The 22,874-nt window shown below is 37.1% G+C and overlaps 3 protein-coding genes and 1 long non-coding RNA gene across 8 annotated transcripts in view; all 4 read right to left on the reverse strand.

The window, feature by feature from the left end:
- Positions 1-7,395, reverse strand: part of zeb1a (zinc finger E-box binding homeobox 1a) — a 93,404-nt gene extending 86,009 nt beyond the window's left edge. Inside the window, exon 1 of the mRNA XM_008433929.2 lies at positions 7,313-7,395. The gene's annotated coding sequence lies outside the window, so the exon portion shown is untranslated. The remainder of the gene's footprint in view (positions 1-7,312) is intronic.
- Positions 7,396-8,998: 1,603 nt separating this feature from the next.
- Positions 8,999-11,843, reverse strand: LOC108167107 (uncharacterized). The gene is made up of 2 exons (XR_001777508.1): positions 11,496-11,843; positions 8,999-10,320 (listed from the first exon to the last, which is right to left on the reverse strand). It is a non-coding gene; the product is annotated as an uncharacterized LOC108167107 (long non-coding RNA).
- A 299-nt stretch (positions 11,844-12,142) lies between these two features.
- LOC103479484 (acyl-coenzyme A thioesterase 1-like) lies at positions 12,143-16,378 on the reverse strand. Of its 4 annotated transcripts, none has more exons than XM_008433931.2 (4): positions 16,271-16,378; positions 14,745-15,200; positions 13,871-14,073; positions 12,143-13,117 (listed from the first exon to the last, which is right to left on the reverse strand). In XM_008433931.2, exons 1-4 carry the CDS (start codon positions 16,314-16,316, stop codon positions 12,509-12,511), a joined length of 1,314 nt encoding a protein of 437 aa, XP_008432153.1. In that variant the 5' UTR covers positions 16,317-16,378; the 3' UTR covers positions 12,143-12,508. The 4 variants fall into 4 exon arrangements, with proteins under 4 accessions (XP_008432153.1, XP_008432155.1, XP_008432154.1 ...); XM_008433933.1 differs by having other exon boundaries at positions 14,745-15,195; positions 16,271-16,351; XM_008433932.1 differs by lacking the exon at positions 16,271-16,378 and adding an exon at positions 16,181-16,269.
- Positions 16,379-16,900: 522 nt separating this feature from the next.
- LOC103479485 (acyl-coenzyme A thioesterase 3-like) lies at positions 16,901-21,548 on the reverse strand. 2 transcript variants are annotated; one of them, XM_008433936.2, is made up of 4 exons: positions 21,451-21,548; positions 18,923-19,384; positions 18,006-18,190; positions 16,901-17,791 (listed from the first exon to the last, which is right to left on the reverse strand). In XM_008433936.2, exons 2-4 carry the CDS (start codon positions 19,371-19,373, stop codon positions 17,183-17,185), a joined length of 1,245 nt encoding a protein of 414 aa, XP_008432158.1. In that variant the 5' UTR covers positions 19,374-19,384; positions 21,451-21,548; the 3' UTR covers positions 16,901-17,182. The 2 variants fall into 2 exon arrangements, with proteins under 2 accessions (XP_008432158.1, XP_008432159.1); XM_008433937.1 differs by lacking the exon at positions 21,451-21,548 and adding an exon at positions 21,201-21,235.
- Positions 21,549-22,874: the final 1,326 nt, after the last annotated feature.

The following is a 22,874-nucleotide window of genomic DNA, read 5'->3' on the forward strand; positions in this document are numbered from 1 at the left end:
CAAAGACAGTGCAATTTTAATAAGAAAAATGTTGGTCTAAAATACCAGACAGGCTCTTCGATTTATGATTATTATTGGATCCATCCTTCTTTAGTCCACTTTCAGTGATTAGTGGCTCCCCAGTTTGCTTTATAAACCTTTTCTTCTCCATATTATTCAGGCTTTTTCTACTTTAAAAGTGTGCAGAAGTTTCAAGAGCTGGATCCTGTTATTAGTTGTTGCATTAAAAGAAAGATTTCCCTTTACTAAACATTCCCTGCAGAAATTTTCATTTCACATTTTTCATCTCATTCTCACATCCTCGTGTCTTCACAGCTACTGTAGTGCATTATTAAATGTGTTTGTTTTTAGATCAAAAATAACATCAAACATTTGTGATCTTATTTCAGGTATTAGGCAGCAGATGAAAAAAAAAATATGCAAGCGGGTTAGTGATGTGATAATTTTAAGAAATAATTGGTCCCAGCAGGAAAATCTGCGAATATTTTGTGTCACTGAATCAAATCAAATGCCTCACTGACACAGATAGATGCTCATAAATAAATATTCATTTAGATGATTAGCTGCTTTTTCAGAGATCAACTTTGGGGTAAAATATATTTCAGTATAGGCACAAATGGTTTCTTAATGATGCTGGATGTAAAACAAGAGCATGTAATGAGATAAAGTCAGTGAAAGACAGTTTTATCAAAGCAGATTAGATTTCCTGAACTGAGAAGGACAATGATGGCGTCAGTTCTGCAGGCTATCTGTTGTCATTCTGCATAAAAAAAATAAAAAATACAGCAACTTGCAGCTGAAGACAGTTTTTAAAATTAATTAGCGTTATTCTCTGTGGTGCTTTTCTTCCAATTAAATCTGTAATTTGAATGAGTGTTAGGCTTTTTTTCTTTCAACTAAAACAGATGGTGCTTTCTGGTTTTTCACTGCCTCACATTTTTCCACTGACAAAGAAGAAATGTAAACTTTTAATTTCTTACTATCATTAAAAGTTAGATGTCAATCTAGTAAAGAAAGGCAGGTTTTTACATGTTTGCAGCTTCCTTTAGGCAACGCACCCAGAGCTGAATGCTTACATTGGTGTTGCAATTAAATCTGAACACGACCTGCAATATGCAGCTAGTGCTTTGTGCAAATTACACACTATGAGTGCAATGATTTGTTTATAGATATTAGGTGTCCATAATAATTTATACATGCACAATATGTCCAAGAATCACATGTTGTTCTGTCGTCAGTGTTGGTTTTTTAAATATTTGTTTTCACAATTCATAAAAAAAAATGTTAAGCTTCATCTTATATTTTCATTTTCATCTTTGCTATTTGCGTTATTCTCGAAATTTTGCAGAGCCTCCTGTTGCTGGCTTTAATTTTACATTTTATTTTAAAAGTGTTAAGGCGAGTACAGATGGAAATTAGCCTTTGGGGTACATCATGTACATTTACAGGGCCCACCAACATTTATGTGTACTGTCCCTTTATCAAAAATAAAGAAGTAAAGGAAGACATAAGCAGAACCTCGACACTCTAAGACAGCAGATTAACCTTTTGGAAACCAAAGTAACGCACTTGTCAGATTTACAGAGAACAGAAAAACATTTTGGGGAAAAAAACAGACACAGAAGATGTTATCCTCTGTCTGTTTTAATGTTGTTTTGTTCTGGTCCTCAGCAACTACGTCTCTTCATGTTTTAGATGTTTCCCAGGTTTGGCTTGTTCTTTTGATTAATGGGTTATTATCAAGCTTCTGCTGAGTTTGATGATAAGCTGGGGAGGTAATCTAATCCTTGCCTTGCTTAAAGGCACAGTACCTCCCAGCAGAGGGAAGATTATTTCTTTCCCCCTCTGGAAACATTTGAAGTATTTTTCTTCCCTTGATTGTTTTAATTGACTCTTAATTTGTTCAAGAACAAAACAAAAATTCCCACAAGTGACATGCAAATAACCCCTCCAGCAGTGACAGAATTGGCTTTTTTAGAGCTGCTTTCATTGCCAGCTCTCGAGATGACGTAGTATAATAAAGCGATTTCCCTCTCGACACTTTATCCTCTTTTATTCATGTAGCGTTCATTATACAACCCCTGAACTCCCTCCTGCAGGTTTCACAGCTCGTCTCTTAGCTGTCATAAGCTGCCAAAATGAGGCCACACTGTTTCATTTGAGGCTTTTCTAACTTTCCACAAGCAGACACGCTTAAGTTTATTCTGTTTGTGTACGTCGAATAAGATATGTCACGATTCTTTTTAATTTATTCAGAGTTCTGGTGTTAAGACAAGAGAAGAGTCCAAACCTGAATTTTCTTTGTTCAGGTAAACAAGTCTGCAACCATCTCTGCTCTGCTTTTAATATGGAAATAGAGCGGCATTTTGCTGATTCTGTAACTGAAATGATGTAAAAGCCTCTTTCTTTCATTTATTCTTCTATTTGTCAAATCTCTTTTCATCTGGCAGGTGGACTGTGAGTCGGAAAACAACTATAATAGCTCTGCCTTTTATCTCTGAGTCAAAAATAAAGCATAAAAAAGGGGAACAAGCAGCGAGGCAGAAAAAAAGACAATCCTGAGCTCTTGCAAAAGTCTCAAAAGTAGCAACAAGATGACTAGTTAGTATGATAACTGAGCTGAATAACTTTATGGAAATGTAAACTGGTGCAGAAAATTGAGTTTACATAAATCTTCTGCTGGAGCCCATTTATGGTTATTCACATTAAAACATTTTAAATTATCTTAAAATTATTTAAATAACAACAAGACTTGAATCTAAGAATATTCAAGTCTTTAGAAAAAGTCCATCCTTCCAGACTTACAGATTTAAATGAATATGTTTCTGTTTTGTTATTTCTTTCCACTGATGAGTTGCTTCATGAGCTCCTACTTCATGTTGTTTGACAGGTTCTATTTAAGTAATTTTATTATTCTCCAGGTCTGGCAGTAATCAAACCTGAGTTTGACTTTCAAAATCCAACCAGAAAACGTGATTATTCAGACGTTGTCAATGATTTCATAAAGGGGGAAAAATAACATTTACACATAACTCCCAGGTTGTTTGGGTCACATTTATCCTTCATTAAGAAATTACAGATTATTTGAAAACTGTTTATGAAATTTAGTGGCGTTTTAGAGATCATTTGACTACAAATAAAGTTGTCTAATTAAGTAATATTTCGAATATTTCACCCGTTTATCTCCCGTTTCTTTGCTCATTAATCGGCTGTGTTGCATCAGGCTGCCGATTTGACTGAGTGGATGTAAACAAGTTCAAATCAGTTTGCTGAGCTCTGCATTTCTGCATTACTAATGGCAATAAAATAAGGCAGATGGTTGTTCTTTGAGAAGCTTCTTTCCTAAATTTAGACTTTTTAAAGCTCCTGAAAGAACTCACAATTTCAAGATTTGTACATAAAGGTCAACTTTTACATTTTATTTAAATGTCTTTGAGAATAACTCACCTTATTATTATTATTTTTTTATTATTTAACATTTTCTTTCCAACTATAGTTAAGCAATTTATGAAAACAGAACGTAATTTTCTAACGGGGCTGGTAGTTTTCCATTTAGCTGTAGCACCACCCTGTGGTTGCTTAAAGTACTGCAGAAGGCATGATCAAATAATTGCTTCAGAATTCAAGAAAAAGAAAGCTTTCTACAATATATATTTATAATCGTCACCATAAATCTTAAATCTATGGTATCTATCTTAAATCTTAAAAACATAGTTAAGTTTTTAGTTATGCATTAAAAACTTAAATCTGTGGGATATTCGCAGGCTTAAATCAGAAGCCTGTAAATATGCATATTCAAAACTGATGTAATACATGAAAAACTTGGATTATGTCTCTATGTTGCAAGGCTTTCACAGAACATTGCAGGTCTCAGTGGGATCATATTGAGATAAATATCACTTTAGATACATTTACAGAATGGAAAATCTGTCTTTTGCATTTAAAGTCCTGAGTCTTTACTGAGACGCACCGCTTTGGGATCAGAACAGATGGTTTAGACATCACTGCTAAATGAACTAAAGAAAGATGAAACATTAACTCTGATTGTTCAAAAGGGAGGAAAACGTCTCACCTGCAAGATTACGTGAATCAAAGGTTGTTGAGTGTGATTGATTCAATCATTTTCCAACTAAAGAGCAATTATGTTTTCAAAGAACATCTTAATTGTGGCCAAAACCAAGACGAAAAGACATTAATGCAATCCACCAGGAACAGAAAATTCTGAGAAACATGATGCAGGCTGTGATTCCCTGGATAGATTTTAGAAAAAGAAACCAATCAGATTCTCAGGAAGAGTCTCTGCTTGGTAGCTGCATGAAAATAAAATGCTCTTATGAGACAGAACAATATGCAGAACATTTTATCACACAAAAACATATTTTAAAGGGAGATACCCTGCTAACAAATTTCAGAAAATTTTGGTGAACACATTTTGGCTAATAGGGGCCTATCCCATAATGTCTGACACTCTTTAGAGTAGTTTCAGATTCAAACCCGAATTTAAAAAAATAATCAACAACAAAGGAACTTGTGAATTTGAATGACTGAAACAAAACCGACATTTTTAAAACTGAACTACAAGATACTGGAAATCAAAATCTTTCACTAAATCTGAAAAACGGGGAATAAATTCAGTGTTTTGTTTTTACCAATAACTTTTTTCACTTAAAAGTGACCTACTATGCTTCCTTGAACAATGTAGCGTTTACACTCCCATATGAAAATGGCTCCAAACAGACGCGCAATTGCACAACTGTACATCTTTGAAAAGCATCAGTAGAGCCTCGTGCCTAGCCAACAAGAATGCAGCCAAAGATTTCTGAATGGAAAATGAACAACAAACCACTTGTCTTTTCCAGCAGCCATTGTACAGCAGTAAAACTAGCAAAACGTGCTGGAGCTTAGTTTGGGTTGCTAGGTGACAGCCGCAGTTCCATTGGGGTTGCTAGGCAACAGGCAGTGCCTGTTGATTTGTGACGTTACATTCCTAAGGTTTGTGAAATTGTTCATTTTCCAAATATAAAAAAACATCAACTTACTGCCATAAACTGCATGGGGTTTAAAAAACAACAACGCTCGAGCATTTAGAAGCAGTAAAACCCAAATTTTAGCTTAAAAATGTGCAGAGTGATTTCATACTTTTAGAATCATTTAAATTGAAAACATTTCTAACATTTAGTAGCAAACAAGTTGAATAGACACAGCACTTCAACAATGTCTCAGATAAATATATATTTTGGCTCCAGATGGGAACAGAGATGTTGGCTCCTGTTATTAGCACGCTAAGCTAATTACACAGTAGCAGGCATCTACATAGCCTAAATACACAGAGGTGACATGATAGCTTGGTAATTGTAAGTCCTTCAGCTTCTTCCTGTTTTTTCTGTGTTGATAAGCAGTCTGCTTTGGAAACGTGAACAGCAAACACCTGCAGCAGCAGCAGCAGCACAAACTCCTAATTAGCTGTTATTTAAGAAATGCAGCGAGTTACAATCTCCTAATCACGACTTTTTGGTGTTTTGAGAAGCAGGTTAGGGTCTTTTGTTGTTATTTAAATATTTATACGTGTAATATTTCTTTAATGGCTCCTTGCAAGCTGCAGCAGAGGTGTGGAGGGGAACGCAGTGGCTTACATAACAGTCATAATGTTGCATTAAGAGCTGGAGACGGTGAGGAAGAACATGGAGTAACCACATCTGGTCTGCTTTATAAACCTCAGCAACAAGGACTGCGTTGATTAAACAGATTTCTCAAAAGTTCAGACTGGGCTTCGTGTAGCTCAAAAAGTTTCTGAGCATTTTAAAAATTCCCCTGAAGGAACATTTTCTCCTCTTCGTCAACGTGTTTCACTTCCTGGTTTATTATTCCTCATTAAAAATGCATCAGTTGGTGTAAACAAAGTGCCTGCAGCGGCAATCTGAAAACATGGTGTGCTGAGAAATCGTTTTCAGTTGGAGACGTGTGTTTTTTTTTAATTAATAAAAATAATAAATAAATAAATAAAATAAGAAGCAACAGCAATATCTTTAAAATTTGGATTGTAATTGTGAAACTAGGCAATGCAAAGGGAGGATTCTGCAGAAACATTAGATAAACAGAGCAGAAATTTTTATTTTAGCTATATGTAGCATAGCTACATATAGCTAACATATTGGCTGATGTTAGTTATTTTTTAGTTATTTTTTAACATATCAATATCTTTCAAATAAGTAAATTTGTGCCAATATTGTTTGAGCTTCTTTGAAGCAAAGAAGCAATTTATTCTTTTTTTTTTTTTTTTACACCAACCTGACTTTATATCCCTTTTTGAATCCAGTGGAGCTCTGCAGCCTGGACTGTTGCAGCTGTTAGACACACGATGCAAGTGTTTTGTTTTGTGTATAGGGTAAAAAAAAAGTTTCAGCAATACAAGAGTAATGTCCACCCCTGTTATGAAATCACATCTGAACTCTTAGAGCAGATGAAGAAAGTGAGCAAGAGAGTTGACTGAAGTTCAAAAGTTCACTGTGTCAAGGCGATGAAAAGCGTCTGTGAACAGCTGCCAACGCTGCAGCACTCAGAACTGATGGGGTGTTAATAACACATGACTGTAAAAGCTTCATGTCAGGGTTAAAGAACTGATATTTAATGATTTGGAAGAACAGAAATATGGACTCATGTTTTCCTAGAACTAAACATATTTAGATTTTAAATTCTTGAGGTGTTTTTTTTAAAAAGTATTTTCAGGGATCCACTGGATAAAAACAAAAAGTACAACGTAACCGTGAAGTGGAATGGAAATTATGTAAATGTATTTCCAAATTAAAATCTAAAACTAGGTGCAGTGCCTACTGCCTAACTTTTCCAAAATGTGTTTTTTCCATATTTCTTAAAAATGTCACCATGTTGTTACAATATAAGATAATCTGTGAAAAAATCAAGCTCTTCCATCTACTCCTAATGCTACTATTGCCATGTGTAATAATGCATTTCTCCCAGTTAAAAAACAACAAAACAATCAGAACAAGGAGGAGGATCTTAGTGCTGTTAATCATCCTCATGTACGTGCTGGTCAAAGTGTTAATAGAGGAAATGAGAAGGTGGAAAGCTTTCCATCCATTCTGACTTTTGACCTCAGGAAATTAACTCTGAGATCACTTTAAAAAGTCAGGAATGTGAGTGAAAAAAAGAAATTAAAAATTCTGAGAAAAGATTTCAGGATTCTGTGATTAGACTCAGAATTCTGAGAGATCTGTGTGTTACCAGGTTTTCTTTAAACTCAGCAACAAACTAACCTTAATCCCTTTCGACCAAGGAATGCAGAAGCACAAACCTGAGTTAAAGTTGCACCTTCTTCTCTTCATGCAGGTACAGCAGGAGAACAAACAACCCCCTCTGATAAAAGCTGGAGGCTGACGCGCCCTCTGGGGAGTCGAAATGACAGAAAGGGAGCAGATCTGGAAACACAAAGAACAGGAGGGAAGGAGAAAGGGATTTTCAGTGATGCAGCTTAATAAGCCAAGGAGGCAGATCAAGGTCTTCGTGAACTCTGCAGCGAACCTGGGAAGAACAATAACACGTTATCTCTCCTCTCAGGGGAGACATAATTGGCTGACTTGGTTACTAATACGTCATGTTCTGTTAACTGCTTCTTTTAAAGCTGTCAGGGTTGTTTGGGTGTTGCTAGTGATGCTCTGTCACAATGTGGAAGCTGGAGCACCCAAACACAGACGCAGGTATTGTAAGAAAAAAAAGTTTTATGTGAGTAAAAGTAAAAACGCTGCTTAAGAGGAAAAGAGATGCAACACACAGAAAGAAGAAGCGCACCATGGCATAAAGCATAACTGAAAACCTGGGGTTAGTGTTTCCTTTCATTTATCTGCTGATAACATCACATCCAGGTTTAAGATATTTTAGTTCCAGGTTGGAGAACGAGGATTTAATCACTGATAGACTCTGATTTGTATCAGAATAACCTTATAACCAGTGTGCTTTATAGTTACCCATCTGAAGGGGCAGTATTAGGTATTTTCCAGGTACATAGAGCCATTTTATAGCACGATTTAGCTTTGCAATTTAATGCCCTAAAACTGGGCCTCTGTCTGTTTAGGTGAACATGTTGGCCTAATTATGTTGTAGAAATGCTGTTTGTGATATGTAAAAACTCATAATTACTTAATTTATGTCTTTTGTTATATTTTTCACCCACAAACGCAGACATTTTCTCACCATTTTGTGTTATTTAACCAACTGTGCCCAAATCCGATACATGAAATAATTGCCTGTTCTCTCTTGGTCCTCTCTGTACTTCTCATTTCTCTAGTCTTCTTTTGAATTTTATTAAACCAATGTACTTTTATTTACTTCTCTTACTGTGTTTGCCAGTCATCTTTAATGTTTTACTAAAATTAACTGAGTTTCTAACAGCCTGTTGCTACCCTATGCACCATTTCTTTCCCTTTAGCACCATAACGAGCTGGTGCTCATAGAAAGTTAATTATTGAACCCATCATATTTATCCTCTTTAATACTTTTAGAATTTCTCTTAAAATATCTGGCCTGCTTTCTGAATGGCTACATTTCAAACTAACTAATGATAACAGAAACCTGAAATATGAAAATTTACTGATCTCACCGGTCTTATTTCTTCAACCCACTGATTAGCTAATCATTTTGCAAGCGTTCCACCTGTGTATACTGAAAGTCCATCTTTTATGCTTTTTCTAATTTTAATATTAATCTCTGGAACAATGAAAGCAACTCAAACTCTCACGGTGTTTCTGATTAATTTCTCGGTAAAACGACTCATAACTTTAAGTTTAATCGACCACCACAAAACTAAATGAATAAAAAAAACCTGGTGTTGTGTGAGATTCTTCTTAAACAGCCTGAAGTTCACACTATGTGAAATTTACATCGCTCAGTCCTACCGTCACACACAACTTTTGTGGAGAATGTGGAAATATTTGCTCTTTATTTGACAAAGTTAAATGGGGAAAACCAAATAAAAACAAAGCAGTTACAGAAGAATTATAAGTCTTTATTGGTTTGCAATGTGATCATTCACAACTTTGTAACACACATGTATTACGGCCATACTAAGAAAAAATAAAATTACAAGAATAAAGTCATGTTATTAAGAAAAATTGGTACGAAAATAAAGTCATAATAATACGAGAGTTTACAGCTGCCCTACAGTTTTTGTTAATTTCCTTTTTGCAATGAAAGAACACCATTTGGACACAGATTTATAAGAGCATAACAAACTGCTACGACCTTGTCTAGCAGCGTCTCCGTCTGTCCCTCACACGGTTCAATCATCCTGATGTGAAAGCTTGAATGTAATATTTTAGATTTGTTGCAAACAGAACCAATAATTCTCCTAACATGGCTTCTAATGTGCGTTAGCCATCTTGTTTCCTCAGATGTCTTCTGATCCAGCTCATTGTGGCTGTCTGGTGATGACCTTTTGACCTCAGCACACACCAAGCCCAGACCGTCCTTCATGTTAAAACGCAGAACTACGTCACGCTGCTGCAGTTTGTCCAGCCGACCACAGCTTTCTGTGATTTCTACGTCACTGCTGCCCCCTTCACCTCCACAGGGAAATGACTCCCTGTGGAGGGATGCCGGTGACGTATTTCACCGTGCCACTGTGTCCGTCCCCTGACTCCATATTGGACGGCGTCTTCTGTGGAAACCTCAAAACAGTCGACGATCATGGCAAGCTGTCTTTCAAATGTCTCCAGGAACAGCTGAGACATACTGGCCCACACCCGCTCTCTGTCCGGCCAGTGGACCAGAGAAGACATGCATGCGTACAACGCACAGATCACGTCCTTGAATGCAGCGTTAGAGGTTTCTGCTGCATGTTAAATAACTAACTTATCTGATCCACTGGAAAATTCAACTTCAGACGCATTAAGGTGAGGAGGACCATCTGAAAGTGAGTCAACTTTGTTGGAACCTGCGGCAGGAAAGGTTTGATGCGGCGCAACAAGACCTGAAAAGTGGAATGGCTCTGAAGTCTGGTGTAATATTTTACCTTTTTGTCACTCCATAAGAGCAGTTCTGTAAGATTAAGTTCAGTGAGTTCACTCTTTAGACTAGTGATTTGCTTCTAAGCACGTTGGTCAAGCATGTTTTCCTCTGAACTTTCCTCGACAGGTAGTGAGAGGCCGGTTTCCTCCCGTTTCTCCTCTTCCTCTTCACATTTTTGCACAACCTCAGCTGTGTGTGGCGTCTCCTGCTGCTCTTTTTCTTGAATGACCTCCTTCTGGCCCAGCAGCAGAGACGGTTTCCAATCAGAATGGGTTGTTAGCATTTCATACGCTGGATTTCCTGGAAAAACAGTAACTGAGTTAGTAGAGTTGAATTCAAAGGCCTTAAATTGTAGCAAAATTTAAAGCGTAAAGACTGGAAAACTAAGTACAAGCCAAACCACATAGAGAAACAAGAAAAAGACTCACAGGAGTATTAAGTTCTGCTAATATTTATTTAGAATTAAAATGATTTTAAACTGTAAGAACAGCATGCATCTACTTTAACTGCTACACTTTGGTATAATACAAAAATATTTTAACTACCTTTTATGTTCACCAAAAGAAGCGTACAATTACCACACAGGAAATTAGGAAATTAGATTAATCATAAACTGTACTGATGTTAAGTTAAAGAGCTTAGAAGTAATGTTAAAAGTATTTTTTAAATGCAGATGCATTCTTTGTGATAGAGTGTTCAAAAGGAATGCTGATGTTGCATTTTAGACAGTAAAATGTTTATTTTCTTATTTCTAAAAGATAATTTAAATTCAAATTAATCAATGGCTGAACTGTAAACAATGTTGCATGAGAAAAAACAGCAGCCAACGTTTTGTACAAAGGTTTTCTAGCCACAGGCTAATTTGCAAATATCATTTAATTTAAAAAAAGTAATTACTTGTTAATTTCCACCATTTAATGCATGTTTAATATTACATACATAGGCTTAAATAAAAAATTCTATTTACCATAATAATAAATAACTAAAATAATCATTAGTTGCTGCCTTAGTCAAGATCATGAATGTCCTCAAAAGGGTGATTGTAGAAGAATGTATTGAAAAAAACACTATTATTAAATAATACATATTTTTACATTGACATCATTTGGCACAATATAAACAAAACTGCTTTTATTTGATTGATAAAATATAACTGAATGACACAACTGTTATCTTGTTTTAGTTAATGTGTGAGGGGCGGCCACCTAAAAAGTTAAGGCGGGCCAGATTTGGCCCCCGCGCCTTAAGTTTTACACATGCGCAGAATAGTATGTTTAAGAACCAGATACGCCAACTATTTATCAGTTTAGAAAGGGTTTCTGAGGTCTAACCTGCTGACTGTGCTTAAAAAACAACATCTTTAGAGATGCGTTCAGGTTCTCCATATAGAAAATGGCAACACTAGTGCAAAATACCACACACAGTAGGCTATAACAAAACGTAACTTTTGCTAGTGTTTTAAATCGAGAGCGTACCTGAATGAAAATGAAGGGGCAGACCCTTTTTGATGATAAAATGCAGTCGAAAGTGACGTCGTTCCTTCCAACTGCTGTTACTCAGGCCATTCGGTGTCTCCTCGTCACCTCACACAAGTTTGTCTTCATGTTTTTTCCACCTCGGAAAGCAGAAGAAACGCAGTCCGTTGTTTAATTTCTCTTCGTTCTTACCGTGTGAACCACTGGAACAGCCGTGAATGCAGCAGCAATGGCCGGGCATGTCGGCGCTCCTCCGCGAAGCCCAAAACTCAACATAAAAAAGCTGTTACAACCGTATTCACATATCCGTATCTATGGTAACAACCATAACAATGTAGCGGATGTGACGTCAGCACCCCCCCCCCCCCCCCTACATTCTTCTTCTTTCTACCCTCCGTTTTGAGGGCATATTTGCTGCCACCTACTGGACCGTAGTGTAATACATAAAATTGGAATGAATTAATGCATACATATTAAAGGAATATATCACATTAAAGGAATGTGATATATATCACATTCCTTTAACAAAATAACAGTAATAACTGGATACAAGAAATTGTGTTTTCCCAAGAATGCAGTAAAAAAAAAAAAAAACTAAAAATATATCTCAAGTGTGTTAGAGAAGGGATGTATTTAAAAGCAGATAATCAGGTTTCAAAATGTTTTTATTACAATTAATGTTAAAACAAGCATTCAGTTAAAAAGCTGCCAGAATTGTAATTTTTATTTCAATATGAAAGTGCTGCTGTTTCACTCCCAGAAAAACCACAAACTGTACAAAATGACATAAAACCTATTTTTCGTCTGACATAAAATTGGAACAATCTTTCTGTTTTGGTTGCTGAAATTTTTCTATTTTCTAAATGGTATAACAATAATGTTTTTTAACTGCTTTCAAAAACCTGAGTTTATATAGATTGAGTTAAGGTTTGCTTTAATTGCATGTTTAAAAACTGTAAACTGGATTTTTTTTTAGTTATCTTGGCTTGCTTTTGTTTTAAAGGACAGCAGCACTATAAGTTGGATTTAGTTTGAGTTTTGTCACAGTTTAGGTGAGTTGTGAAGAACTCCTGAATCTTCCTCCATAGATGGACTTCAGCAGCAGCGTGGGCCCTGGGCTCCCCTCCCCACAGGACTGGCACACCTGCGACCCCATGGAAGCTGGAAGGGCAGTATGGTCCAAACGGGGGCTCTAAATAATGCCCGGCTCCAGGGTAGCTCACACTCTCAAAGTTCTCCTTCCCATGACGCTTCAGTCTGCCCACTATCTCGTCCATGTAGGCCTTGCTGTCCCAGTTTAAATCGTCCTCTGAAGCTACAAACAGGAATCGTCCGCTTGCTCGTTCGATAGGCACCAGGGAGGCCTTGTTTTCCTCCTTCAGAGGATCATGCATGGAATATTTGGTTATAAGGGCTCCAGACTCAGTGGACATCACTTTGTTCATGTCAAACTTCAATGCTGAGAGAATCTGTTTATTCTTATAATACAGGGGAAAGGCTACGTTAGCGGAGCAGCCGTTGATCCAGATGACAGCCTGGACTCCTGGGAGGTACGATGCGATTGACAGAGCGAGATCTCCACTTTTAGAAAGAGAAATGACGCCGACTCCATTACTGCCCGCCTGGGGAAAAACAGGCAAGGTCAAATTAAAATGATTTGCATATTTCTCATGGGATAGCTCAGCATTATACGTAATACGATATAAACACAAAAACAACCCAAAAAGACCTGTGGAAGAAAATTAGGTCACTAAAAAAAAAGGAAAAAAATGTTGACAATTCTGAGTTTTCTCAGAATGGGAAAACTCAGAAGTTAGAATTCTGAGTTGTCTCAGAATTCCGACTTCAATCTCAGAATTCCGACTTTAATCCCGGAATTCCGACTTTAATTTAAAAATTCCGACTTTAATTTCAATATTCCGGCTTTAATTTCAAAATTTAGGTTAGTATCAGAATTCTTTTTTTTCCAGAATGTCAACTGTAATCTCAGGATTCTGATTTTGTTTCCTCAGAATTTTGACTTTCTTTTATAAGAATTCTGACTTTCAACTTATTCTGTGTCAAAATCCAAATAAATAACCAAACATTCTTAAGTGTATGTCCATTTTGTTATGACATAAATATAACAACTGTTTCTTACTTGTTTATTTGTAAACCTGCTCTTTATCCACACTGAAAGCTCATCCCAAATTTATTTGGTGCATTCAAGTTTTAAGATTAGATTTACCTGATGGTGAATAAACAAATCAAACAATTCTGATTCTGGGAGAAAAGTAATAATTTTGAGATTAAAGTCAGAATAGTTTTTTTCCCCCTCCTTTGTATAGGACAAAGCTGCTAAATGGGATCAAAATATCAATGTTTTAGTAACTGACCTTATCTTGGTTCTTTAGAAATTTGATGGATTCTTCAAAATAATCCAGATGGACTTCTTTAATGTTCTTGGGCAGGTCGTCGTGACCGTACAGCGCCACCGTCAGAACCAAGAATCCCCGGCTGGCCAGCAGAGCGGCTCTTTTCTCCGACAGACCGCCACCAAACGTGTACAGATCCAACACAGCGGGGAACGGCCCTTCTCCTGACGAAAAATAAGCAATCCACTTCCTTATCCTTTAATTTTTTTTAATTTGTGGCCAACTTCTAATTTTTTTGTAATTTTAAGCTACTGTTGATCCTAATATTACTTGATTCCATTTTTTTTAGCAGCTTTAACAGAAAAAGATAAAGAAACAGCACTGATAATATTAATTTTCAGTAATATCTGACTAACATTAAAAGAGACTATGACATTTGCTTCAACTTTAAGACTTTTTGCAGTAGATTCCAGTCTGAGGGAGCAACAAACCTCTCTGCTTTAGGTATGGATTATAAATTCCGTGGAGAAATTTCTTCTCAAAGATTATCTGGTTTAACTTTGTAAGTTTTTTTTCCACATTTTTACTGGGTTTCCAGTAAAAATTACTCTGATGATCCCGGAAACTCAGGACCTGAAGTTACCTCAATGAACTACTAATATTGCTTTATACTACAGGCTCCCTGTATGTAGTAGGTGCCCAGAATAAGCTCAAAACATTTTAGTTTCCAAAAATAAAACAATCTCGGTAACTTTTGTTAAATGTACTGCTTTTGCTACATTATCTCTTGAACTTTAACAGAACTAAACCATATTATTCAAACTTTTAGCCAGGAAACATTAAAAGCAACATTACTTTGCAAATTCAACAAAGAGATAACGCAACAAAGACCAACCTGGGGGAGTAAAAAGCACCCCACGAATATTCCCTTGTTTGACAGGAACTCGGCTGACCCCGTCTCCCATCAGAAACCTCTCATTCTTCACCTCAGCCAGCATCCCTCCCTCCTCTTCATGCACTGAGAAGTTCACCACATGGGGATTCAAGGAGTTAGTCTTGTGAAACCTCTTGTGCAGGACGTTTGGCCTCATGGACCACAGCAGACCCATGGGTTCGACCCCAACGTAGTTCCCACTGAGGGAGGCGTCTCTGCTCAAGTCGATCTCCCCGCTGCCGTCTGCCCTGTAGCTGGCCGAGGAGCTGAAAACCACTCCTTTCTCGTCTGTGGATCTGGCTCTCATGGTGACCACCTGCTTGGATCTCAGACCGGCCACTTTCACCTGGACGGGTTCATCGAACAGACACCTGGCGCTGGGCAGCAGCCTCAGCCTGACTTGATTGGACATCTGTGCTGTGGAACAAAATGCACAAAAGGTTTCGTCAAACATTTTGACATTTTAAAGTGAACTTGCTGTTGACTTTTGCAGAGCAGATTTCAGAAATAGGTGAAAATGTAGCTTTTTAATTTATAATATAGAGGAGTGTTTCACTTGACTTAGTGAAATGTACAAATTATTTACTTTATTTACTCATTAATCATGTTATAGAGTTGGGTAGTAACGAGTTACATTTACTCAGATTTACTTGATTAACTTAAAAAAAAGAAAAACTTTTAAGAGTATTTACTACACTGTACGTTTTACTTTTACTTAAGTAATTTCATTATGAAGTATCGCTAACCTTACTTGAGTAAAGTTTCTGGATCATCTTTCCACTGAATGAAAAACAAACATGTTTTAACCAGAAATTCACCATATATGGACGCACACCTGCAGGTTTTGTTAAAGTTTCATAAGTTTTGTACTTGTTTTGGAAGAATTTTCTTTCACCTGATTTAAGCTATTTTTTTGTTATTTATATGAATTATTGTCATTAATTCCACTTAACTTTTTATTTTGGTCCGTCTGTTATAAGTTTTTTAAATATTAAATGATTGATAATTTGATCAATTACTTAGGACTTGAGTAAACTGTTTACCAAATACTTTTTTTACCGTTACTTGAGTCATTTCTTGGATGGCTACATTTTACTTTTATTTGAGTAAAAATATGTTGAAGTACAGCCACTCTTGAATACATTTTTAGATAATCTGTCCACCTGTTTTTGAAGCACTCAGGCTAAAGTTCTGAGCATTAAAATAGGGACTTACAACACTGCGCTTCAACACAAATAGCTTACACTTACGACAGCTACAATTTACCCAAGTTAGCTATAAACTGAGTTGAAAACACATGTCTTTGTTGTTATTTTAAGTCAATTAAAGCATATTCAGGTCACTAACTTTCAATCACATTTCTAAACTTCTGAAGAGTAAAAAGTAAATAGTCGTACCTTGGCTAATGTCGCCCAAACTTCGGCACTTATTTATCCTAAAAACACCGCAACCCCCTGCGTGAAAAACTTTGGGGGCTCACAGAATACCTTCAGCTTCGTGTAGTGGAATTAATTGGATGCCAGGTGTCCTCATTCCTGGAGGTCAGGCTTCTTCCTGCTACATACGGCTACTGACCCGAAGCAACCGGAAGAGGTCTGGGTTTCTTCAAAATAAAAGTATAAAAGGGTACGTCTTTTAAAAAATTTTATTAGAAATTTGTTGTAGATGCAAACACGAAGCTGAAGTTGGTTTCCGATTCAGGAAATGGCTAAATGGCGATTCTACCTAATTTTTCACTACCTTCAACATATTTAATCTGCTCTAGTTAAAAAAATCTACAACACCTAGACTCTTCTAACCTGTACTGGATTATTCTCAACTAATAGCAGAATATTTGAAACCATGTTTATGAATTGTGAAAACCTTTTTCTGATTTGTGAAACTTCAATAAAAGCCCATTTTACCCCTTTTTGCACCAGGATGATATTAGAACTGCTCTAATTCCAAAACCACAACACCTAGACACTTCCAACCAGGATTAGATTATTCTCAACTAATAGATTTAACCATGTTTTCAGTCAGTCTTTTCGTTGGCTTAGTTTCCAAATACCTCACACAATTAATGTGAAGTTCTTCTTATGGCTTGTATACAAGTGTTATAATTAAAAAAAAAACGATTTTACTTCAGATTTTTTTTATTATAAAGTCTTTAAGCAAAAAGGTTACAGTACTCTAACTGTATAACACATTTAATCAGTTACAGAATATTAAATCTGTTCTTTCTATAAAAAACTATTACACATATTATTGCTTATTAGGTGTTCTAAAGTTAATTTCTGTTTTCAGGGATGTCCAACTGGCTGAATTTCCTCCTCAGTAAGTCACCAAGCTCTGCTGAGGAGATGAACCAAGAATTTCATTCAGCTAAAACCAACCCTCTGAAATCCACAGATTTAAGTCTATAACTTGGATTTATTCTGTGCAGGATTGCAGCTCAGGTGAGTTCTTAAGAAGTCCTGGATCTTCTTCCACAGGTGGAGTTCAGCTGCAGCATGAGCTGGAGGTTCTCCGCCCCACATCACTGGAAACCTGAGCATCCCGTGTAATGCAGAGGGGCAGTGTGGTCCGTACGGCGGCTCCAGTAAATGTCCGGCTGCAGGGTAAATCACGCACTCGAAGTTCTTTTTCTGGTGACGCTTCAGCCTCGCCACCATGTCGTCCAGGTAACCCTTGCTGTCCCAGTTGAGGTCGTCCTCAGAGGCCACAAACAGGAAATGTGCTCCGGCTCGTTCAATTGGGACAACGCTGCCCTTGTTCTCTTCAGCCAGAGGGTTTTCAACAGCCTTCTTGATAATGTTAGCTCCGGACTCGGTGGGAATCACCTTACTGAAGTCAAACATCAGTGGTGAGAGGATCTGACGGTTCTTATAGTAGAGGGGGATGCCAACGTTGGCGCTGCAGCCGTTAATCCACACCACAGCTTCAACACCGGGCACAAAAGCAGCAAGGGAAAGCGCGATGTCGCCCCCCTTAGATCGAGATATTACTCCAACTCCTTTACTGCTCACCTGAGAGAAACATGAAATTAAAAAATAATAAATGATCAACACAGACAGTTCAGGAATGAAAGGATTATTCAGATAAACATACAGTTAGAAAAACTAACTAGATTGCAAGAAAATGTGGTTGCTACTTATTGTCAAGAGGACTTTAAAAGCTGACTGATATTCTTTGTTTCTCAGTGATTTTATACAAACTAGGAAACGGGATGCGTCTTGTCACCTTTGGCTGGTTTTGTAGGAAGTGCACTGATTCTTCGAAGTCATCCAGATTCATCCTTTCTAAGTTGGGTTTGTCAGTGAACACAGGTAAAGCAAGAACTATAAAGCCTTTATTGGCCAGCAGAGAGGCTCTTTTCTCTGACATGAAGGTGCACAGATCCAACACAGCAGGAAACGGACCCTCTCCTAAAATCAAAATAAAAACAAAAGGATGCTAAATACTAATTTATTAAAATGTAAAAGTCTGCATACCTATGAAAGGTGACCTATTATGATTCCTTGACAAGGCTAGGATAAGTCTGCAGGCTACACAAAACATATTCATTGCATTTTTTGTACAAAATCATTCTTAGATATACTTAAAAATCCTTCTGCTCAGCTCTTCCTATTTTTTTCACAGTTTTAGGACCTTAAATCCAAAGAAGCTGCTGCTTGCACATTTGCATGATGCACAACTATACATCTTTGTAAAGCAGAAGTGGAGCCTCCTGCACAATCAACAAGACTGTAGCAAGGGGTTTCTGCATGGTAAACAACAAAACAATCATATTTCCAGCAGCCATTGTACAGTGCATGCAGCAGTAAAACCAGCTAACCAAACATGCTGGAGTTCAGCTGTGGTTGCTAGGTAACAGGCTCTGGTTTGCTGGGGTTGCTAGATGACAGGCAGTGCCTGATGATTTGTGACTTTACATTCAAAATGTTTTTCAAATAGCAATTTTTTTAGACACCAAAAACATCAATTTACTGCCAAACAAAGACTGGATTTTTTTTTTATTGCTGGGGTTGTTTTTAGAAGCAGTTGAAATCCAAATGGAAGCAATAAAGCATGCAAAATGTAAACTTTACATAATAGGTCCCCTTTAAACATCAGGTTTGCAGCTCAGAGACATTTTCAAATTGACCTTTGGTGCATACCTGGCGGGGTAAACAGGACTCCTTGCATGTTGCCCTCTTTGACAGGAACTCGCCTGACTCCATCTCCCATGAGACGCCTCTCATTGGTCGCCTGGGCCAGCATCCCGCCCTCCTCCTCATGCACAGAGAAGTTCACCATGAAAGGTTCCAACGCTTTGTTCTTATAGAAATATTTGTGCAAAGCATCTGCCTTCAGTGACCTCAGCAGACCCATGGGTTCGACCCCGATGTAGCTCCCACTGAGCGAGGCGTCTCTGCTCAGGTCGATCTCCCCTCTGCCGTCTGCGCGGTAGCTGACCGAGGAATTGAACGCCACTCCTCTCTCATCAGTGGATCTGGCTCTCAAGGTGACCACCTGCTTGGACCTCAGTCCGGCCACCTTCACCTGAATGGGCTCGTCAAATAAACACCTGGCGCTGGGCAGCAGCCTCAGTCTGACCTGAGCTGACATGCTTCCTGAAGCTGAAAAAGAATTGTTTTTATGTTCGTAACATTTTTGCACACAATCAAAAGTCTGAAAAGTCAGTTCAGTTCTGCCTCTTTTGATCTCTTTTCAGAATGAACTGGAGGACCTCTTGCCACTTTAAATCCAATTAAGCTGCTGCTTGCACATAAAAATGGCTCCAAGCAGATGTGAAATTATAGCACCATACATCTTTGAAAAGCAGAAGTGGAGCCTCATGCACAACCAAGAAGAATACAGCAAGTGGTTTCTGAATGATGAGTCAACACAAAACACTTGTCTTTTCCAGTAGCCATTGTACAGTGCATACAGCAGCTGACCAAATGTCCTGGCGGTCAGCTTAGGTTGCTAGGTAACAGTACAGTGTAATTTAACAATCTGGACATTTATGAAACGGATCACTTTCCAGGCACCAAAAAACATTAACTGATTATCAAAAAAAAAAAAATAACTGGGTGTGTTTATTTAAATCCTTGGAAAGTTTTTAGAAACAGTTGAAAACATTAATGGGATAAATATTTCCCAATGATTTTGTTTCTTTAATATGTGTTGTATATTTCCTTGTCTTGTTCTTTACTTTGCTAATATTTCCACACTTTTCTGTTTTGCCATCGTTTTTTTTTTCTGTTTACTTGTTTTTTGTTGACATTTTAAAGATGAGCATTGGCAGCTTTTACAACTGGTAAAAGGATTTTACCAGTTTCCTGTTTGGAGGTTCTCTCTGGGTTCCTGGCTTCCTGCCACAGTTTAAAATCATGGCCATTTGGTTAATTGGTCTCTCTAAATTCTCCTTAGGTGCGAGTAAAAAAAAAAAAAAAAAAGTGAATAAATATCAAAAGTAAATTTTGTGTTTGCAGTTTCTCTCCAGGTGTTCCAGCTTCCTCTCACAATCCAGACAGATTTTAGATGGATTAAAATTTTCAATAAGATTTAAACTTGTTTATGATATTATTATTACTAATATTACTATTAATAGTCATATAATTATATACTGCTCAAAAAAATAAAGGGAACACTTCAGTGTTCACTTAAATGTTAAAGTGTTCCCTTTATTTTTTTGAGCAGTGTATAATAAATTATGTATTTTATATATATATATATATATATATATAGTTGCAGTCAATTTCTACATTTTGGTGGATAAGCTCATTAAAAACCCTTAGGAAGCTTATTTTAAAAGATATTATTAACAGGTCAGTGATGTAAAGCCCTCTTTAACAAAGTCAGCGTTAAAGTACCATTAAGTCTCAGACATGACGCATAGAGTTACAAAACAAATGTGATTCAAATCATAATTTTGACCTTTAGGTGCTGGAAATTAACTTTGAAATTTGACAAAATATGATAAACATTTAGGGCTTTATGGACAAATGGCGATCCGTCCAATAAAAGTGTTCTCTGTAAATATAGGTTAAAGGTCAGTGGGTAACAGAGCAAACTCCTGTTGCTAAAGACTTCAATGCGATACATGATGAATGTTTACGTTTACTGTAAGCAAATTAATAACAGTAATGAGTGTATATTTACAACGCGAAGACATAGTTTGGGACTTTATTTAGAGCCGAACTGTCGAAATATCTAAGCAAAAATAGGCAAAACTTTTCACTTTTTAAATTTATTTTGTTGCTATTGGAAAAACTAAATTAATTGTAATCACACAAATATGTTTTCTTTTGTACGAATGTTAGAATCATTTACTCATCTTTTTGAGTTATTTTACTCTATACATGCCTTTTATGCTAATATTTTACGATAACATACAGTATATATGTAGCTAATATTTTACGAGACTTACACTAACGTGACTGAACTTACCGACTAGTGCAGTGGTGTCCAAAGTCGGTCCTCGAGGGTCGGCATCCTGCATGTTTTAGTTCTCTCCTGTATCAAATGATGGCTCATTAGAGACCTAAGGAGAACATTGACATGCTGAAAAGATTGTTACAACCACGAGGGAGAGAACTAAAACATGCAGGATGCCGGCCTTCGAGGACCGAGTTTGGGCATCCCTGGACTAGTGGGACATGTTTAGGTGCAGATGTCAGTTGTGACGAGAATTACTTACCCGATAGTTTGACTCCGTTTAAAATCCTAAGTACACCTCGCTGCAGCAAACAGAAAAAGGCGGGGACGAACCACTGTCAGTCTCATACCTTATTTGGAAATGGGACCATTGCAATCCGGAAGTGAAGGGGGCGCTATTTCCTATACCTCCGTTTTTATTTTCTTTTGAAGTCTGTGATATATTTTCACCTTAGGAAGGAGTTTCACTCTCAGAGTGTATTTAAACTTATCTTTTATTTACTTCAGCGCAGCTCAGTTTTTAGCAAATTCTGTAGCTTTCGGTGCACTTCTAAATCTGCTTCTTAGTCGCATCATTTCGGGCTTGCGACTGCCTCTGGTGGCGTGGGGGTGGTAACACAACTAATCTAATTATATTATTACTAAATCAGAATACCACTAAGTCTTTATTATTTATTAATAATTCCGGCATTACTGGAACAGTAGAAGAAAAATTCCCTCACAAAAGAACATACCTTTTCATTTTCATAAGGAAGTAGAGCTAATTAAGTAAGATGAACAAGAACTGAAAGTGATTCCAGTTTTACTTAATGGCCAATTTGTTGAAACTGGCAAATTTTAAATTCCTTGCGTCATTCCTGGACAGTCAGCTCAACTTTGCTGAAAACACTGAGTATATCTTTAAGAACTGTTCTCAGAGACTCTACCTTTTAAGAAGACCTTGAGGTTATCCTCCCGCTTATATTCTTATATCTTATATTATGTCTATGCTCATAACAGCCTGAAGAACTACGGGAACAGCAAAGGCTCAAAAAGACTGATTTTGCAATTCTTAGTTGTGGAGTTTGAAAATCCCCCCTCTCTCTATGTAAGCATATACAGTTGGGTAGTAACTACAGTAAGCGTCACTTTTGCTAATGGGTATTAAAGCGAGATAGTACCTGAATGAAAATGAAGGGAAAAGACCCTTTTTGATAGTTAAATGCAGTCAAAAGTGCAGAGATAGCAAACTAAGAGTCCGCTTAGGGCCCCAGGGCCAATAAGTGGAGTACAGATTTTTTGGGGGGGTTTTTTTGCAACAATTTCTATGTGACTATATTAACGAAAATACACAATTTCATCAAGAAGTTTTAATTTTTTTTACCATAATATATATTTGATCATGTATGTAGAAATCATTCCTCATATGGACAAAAATAAAAAGTAAATTGCTCTCAGGGGAGCCCTGTAGGCCACGGTAGGTCATGTTTCACCGGTAATATGAGCTGCAATGAGCAGAGCACATCCAAACCTCCAAAGCTCCAGTGGAAGATAAATTAGCAAAACAATGAGAACAGGGAAAAGAACGAAGAATAGAAAAAAATCCAAGATGGAGGTATGTTTGCTGTCACCTACAGAAAATTGGAAAAGATTTTTTTAAAAATTCTGATTCCTTTCAAAAAAATAACAGCGATAAACAAGAAATTC

Source organism: Poecilia reticulata, linkage group LG17 (genome assembly GCF_000633615.1).
Source record: "Poecilia reticulata strain Guanapo linkage group LG17, Guppy_female_1.0+MT, whole genome shotgun sequence".
NCBI lineage: Eukaryota > Metazoa > Chordata > Actinopteri > Cyprinodontiformes > Poeciliidae > Poecilia > Poecilia reticulata.

Excerpts from the sequence above, each read along its gene's own strand:
- LOC103479485 (XM_008433936.2), bottom strand. The coding sequence starts at position 19,373 with ATGTCAGCTCAGGTCAGACTGAGGCTGCTGCCCAGCGCCAGGTGTTTA. Across the intron at positions 18,191-18,922 it reads AGTCCTGTTTACCCCGCCAG|GAGAGGGTCCGTTTCCTGCT; the intron begins GTATGCACCAAA and ends TTTTGATTTTAG. Across the intron at positions 17,792-18,005 it reads TCCTACAAAACCAGCCAAAG|GTGAGCAGTAAAGGAGTTGG; the intron begins GTGACAAGACGC and ends TGTTTCTCTCAG.
- LOC103479484 (XM_008433931.2), bottom strand. The coding sequence starts at position 16,316 with ATGAGGACACCTGGCATCCAATTAATTCCACTACACGAAGCTGAAG. Across the intron at positions 15,201-16,270 it reads TCCACTACACGAAGCTGAAG|CACAGATGTCCAATCAAGTC; the intron begins GTATTCTGTGAG and ends TTTGTTCCACAG. Across the intron at positions 13,118-13,870 it reads TTCTAAAGAACCAAGATAAG|GCGGGCAGTAATGGAGTCGG; the intron begins GTCAGTTACTAA and ends GTTTTTCCCCAG.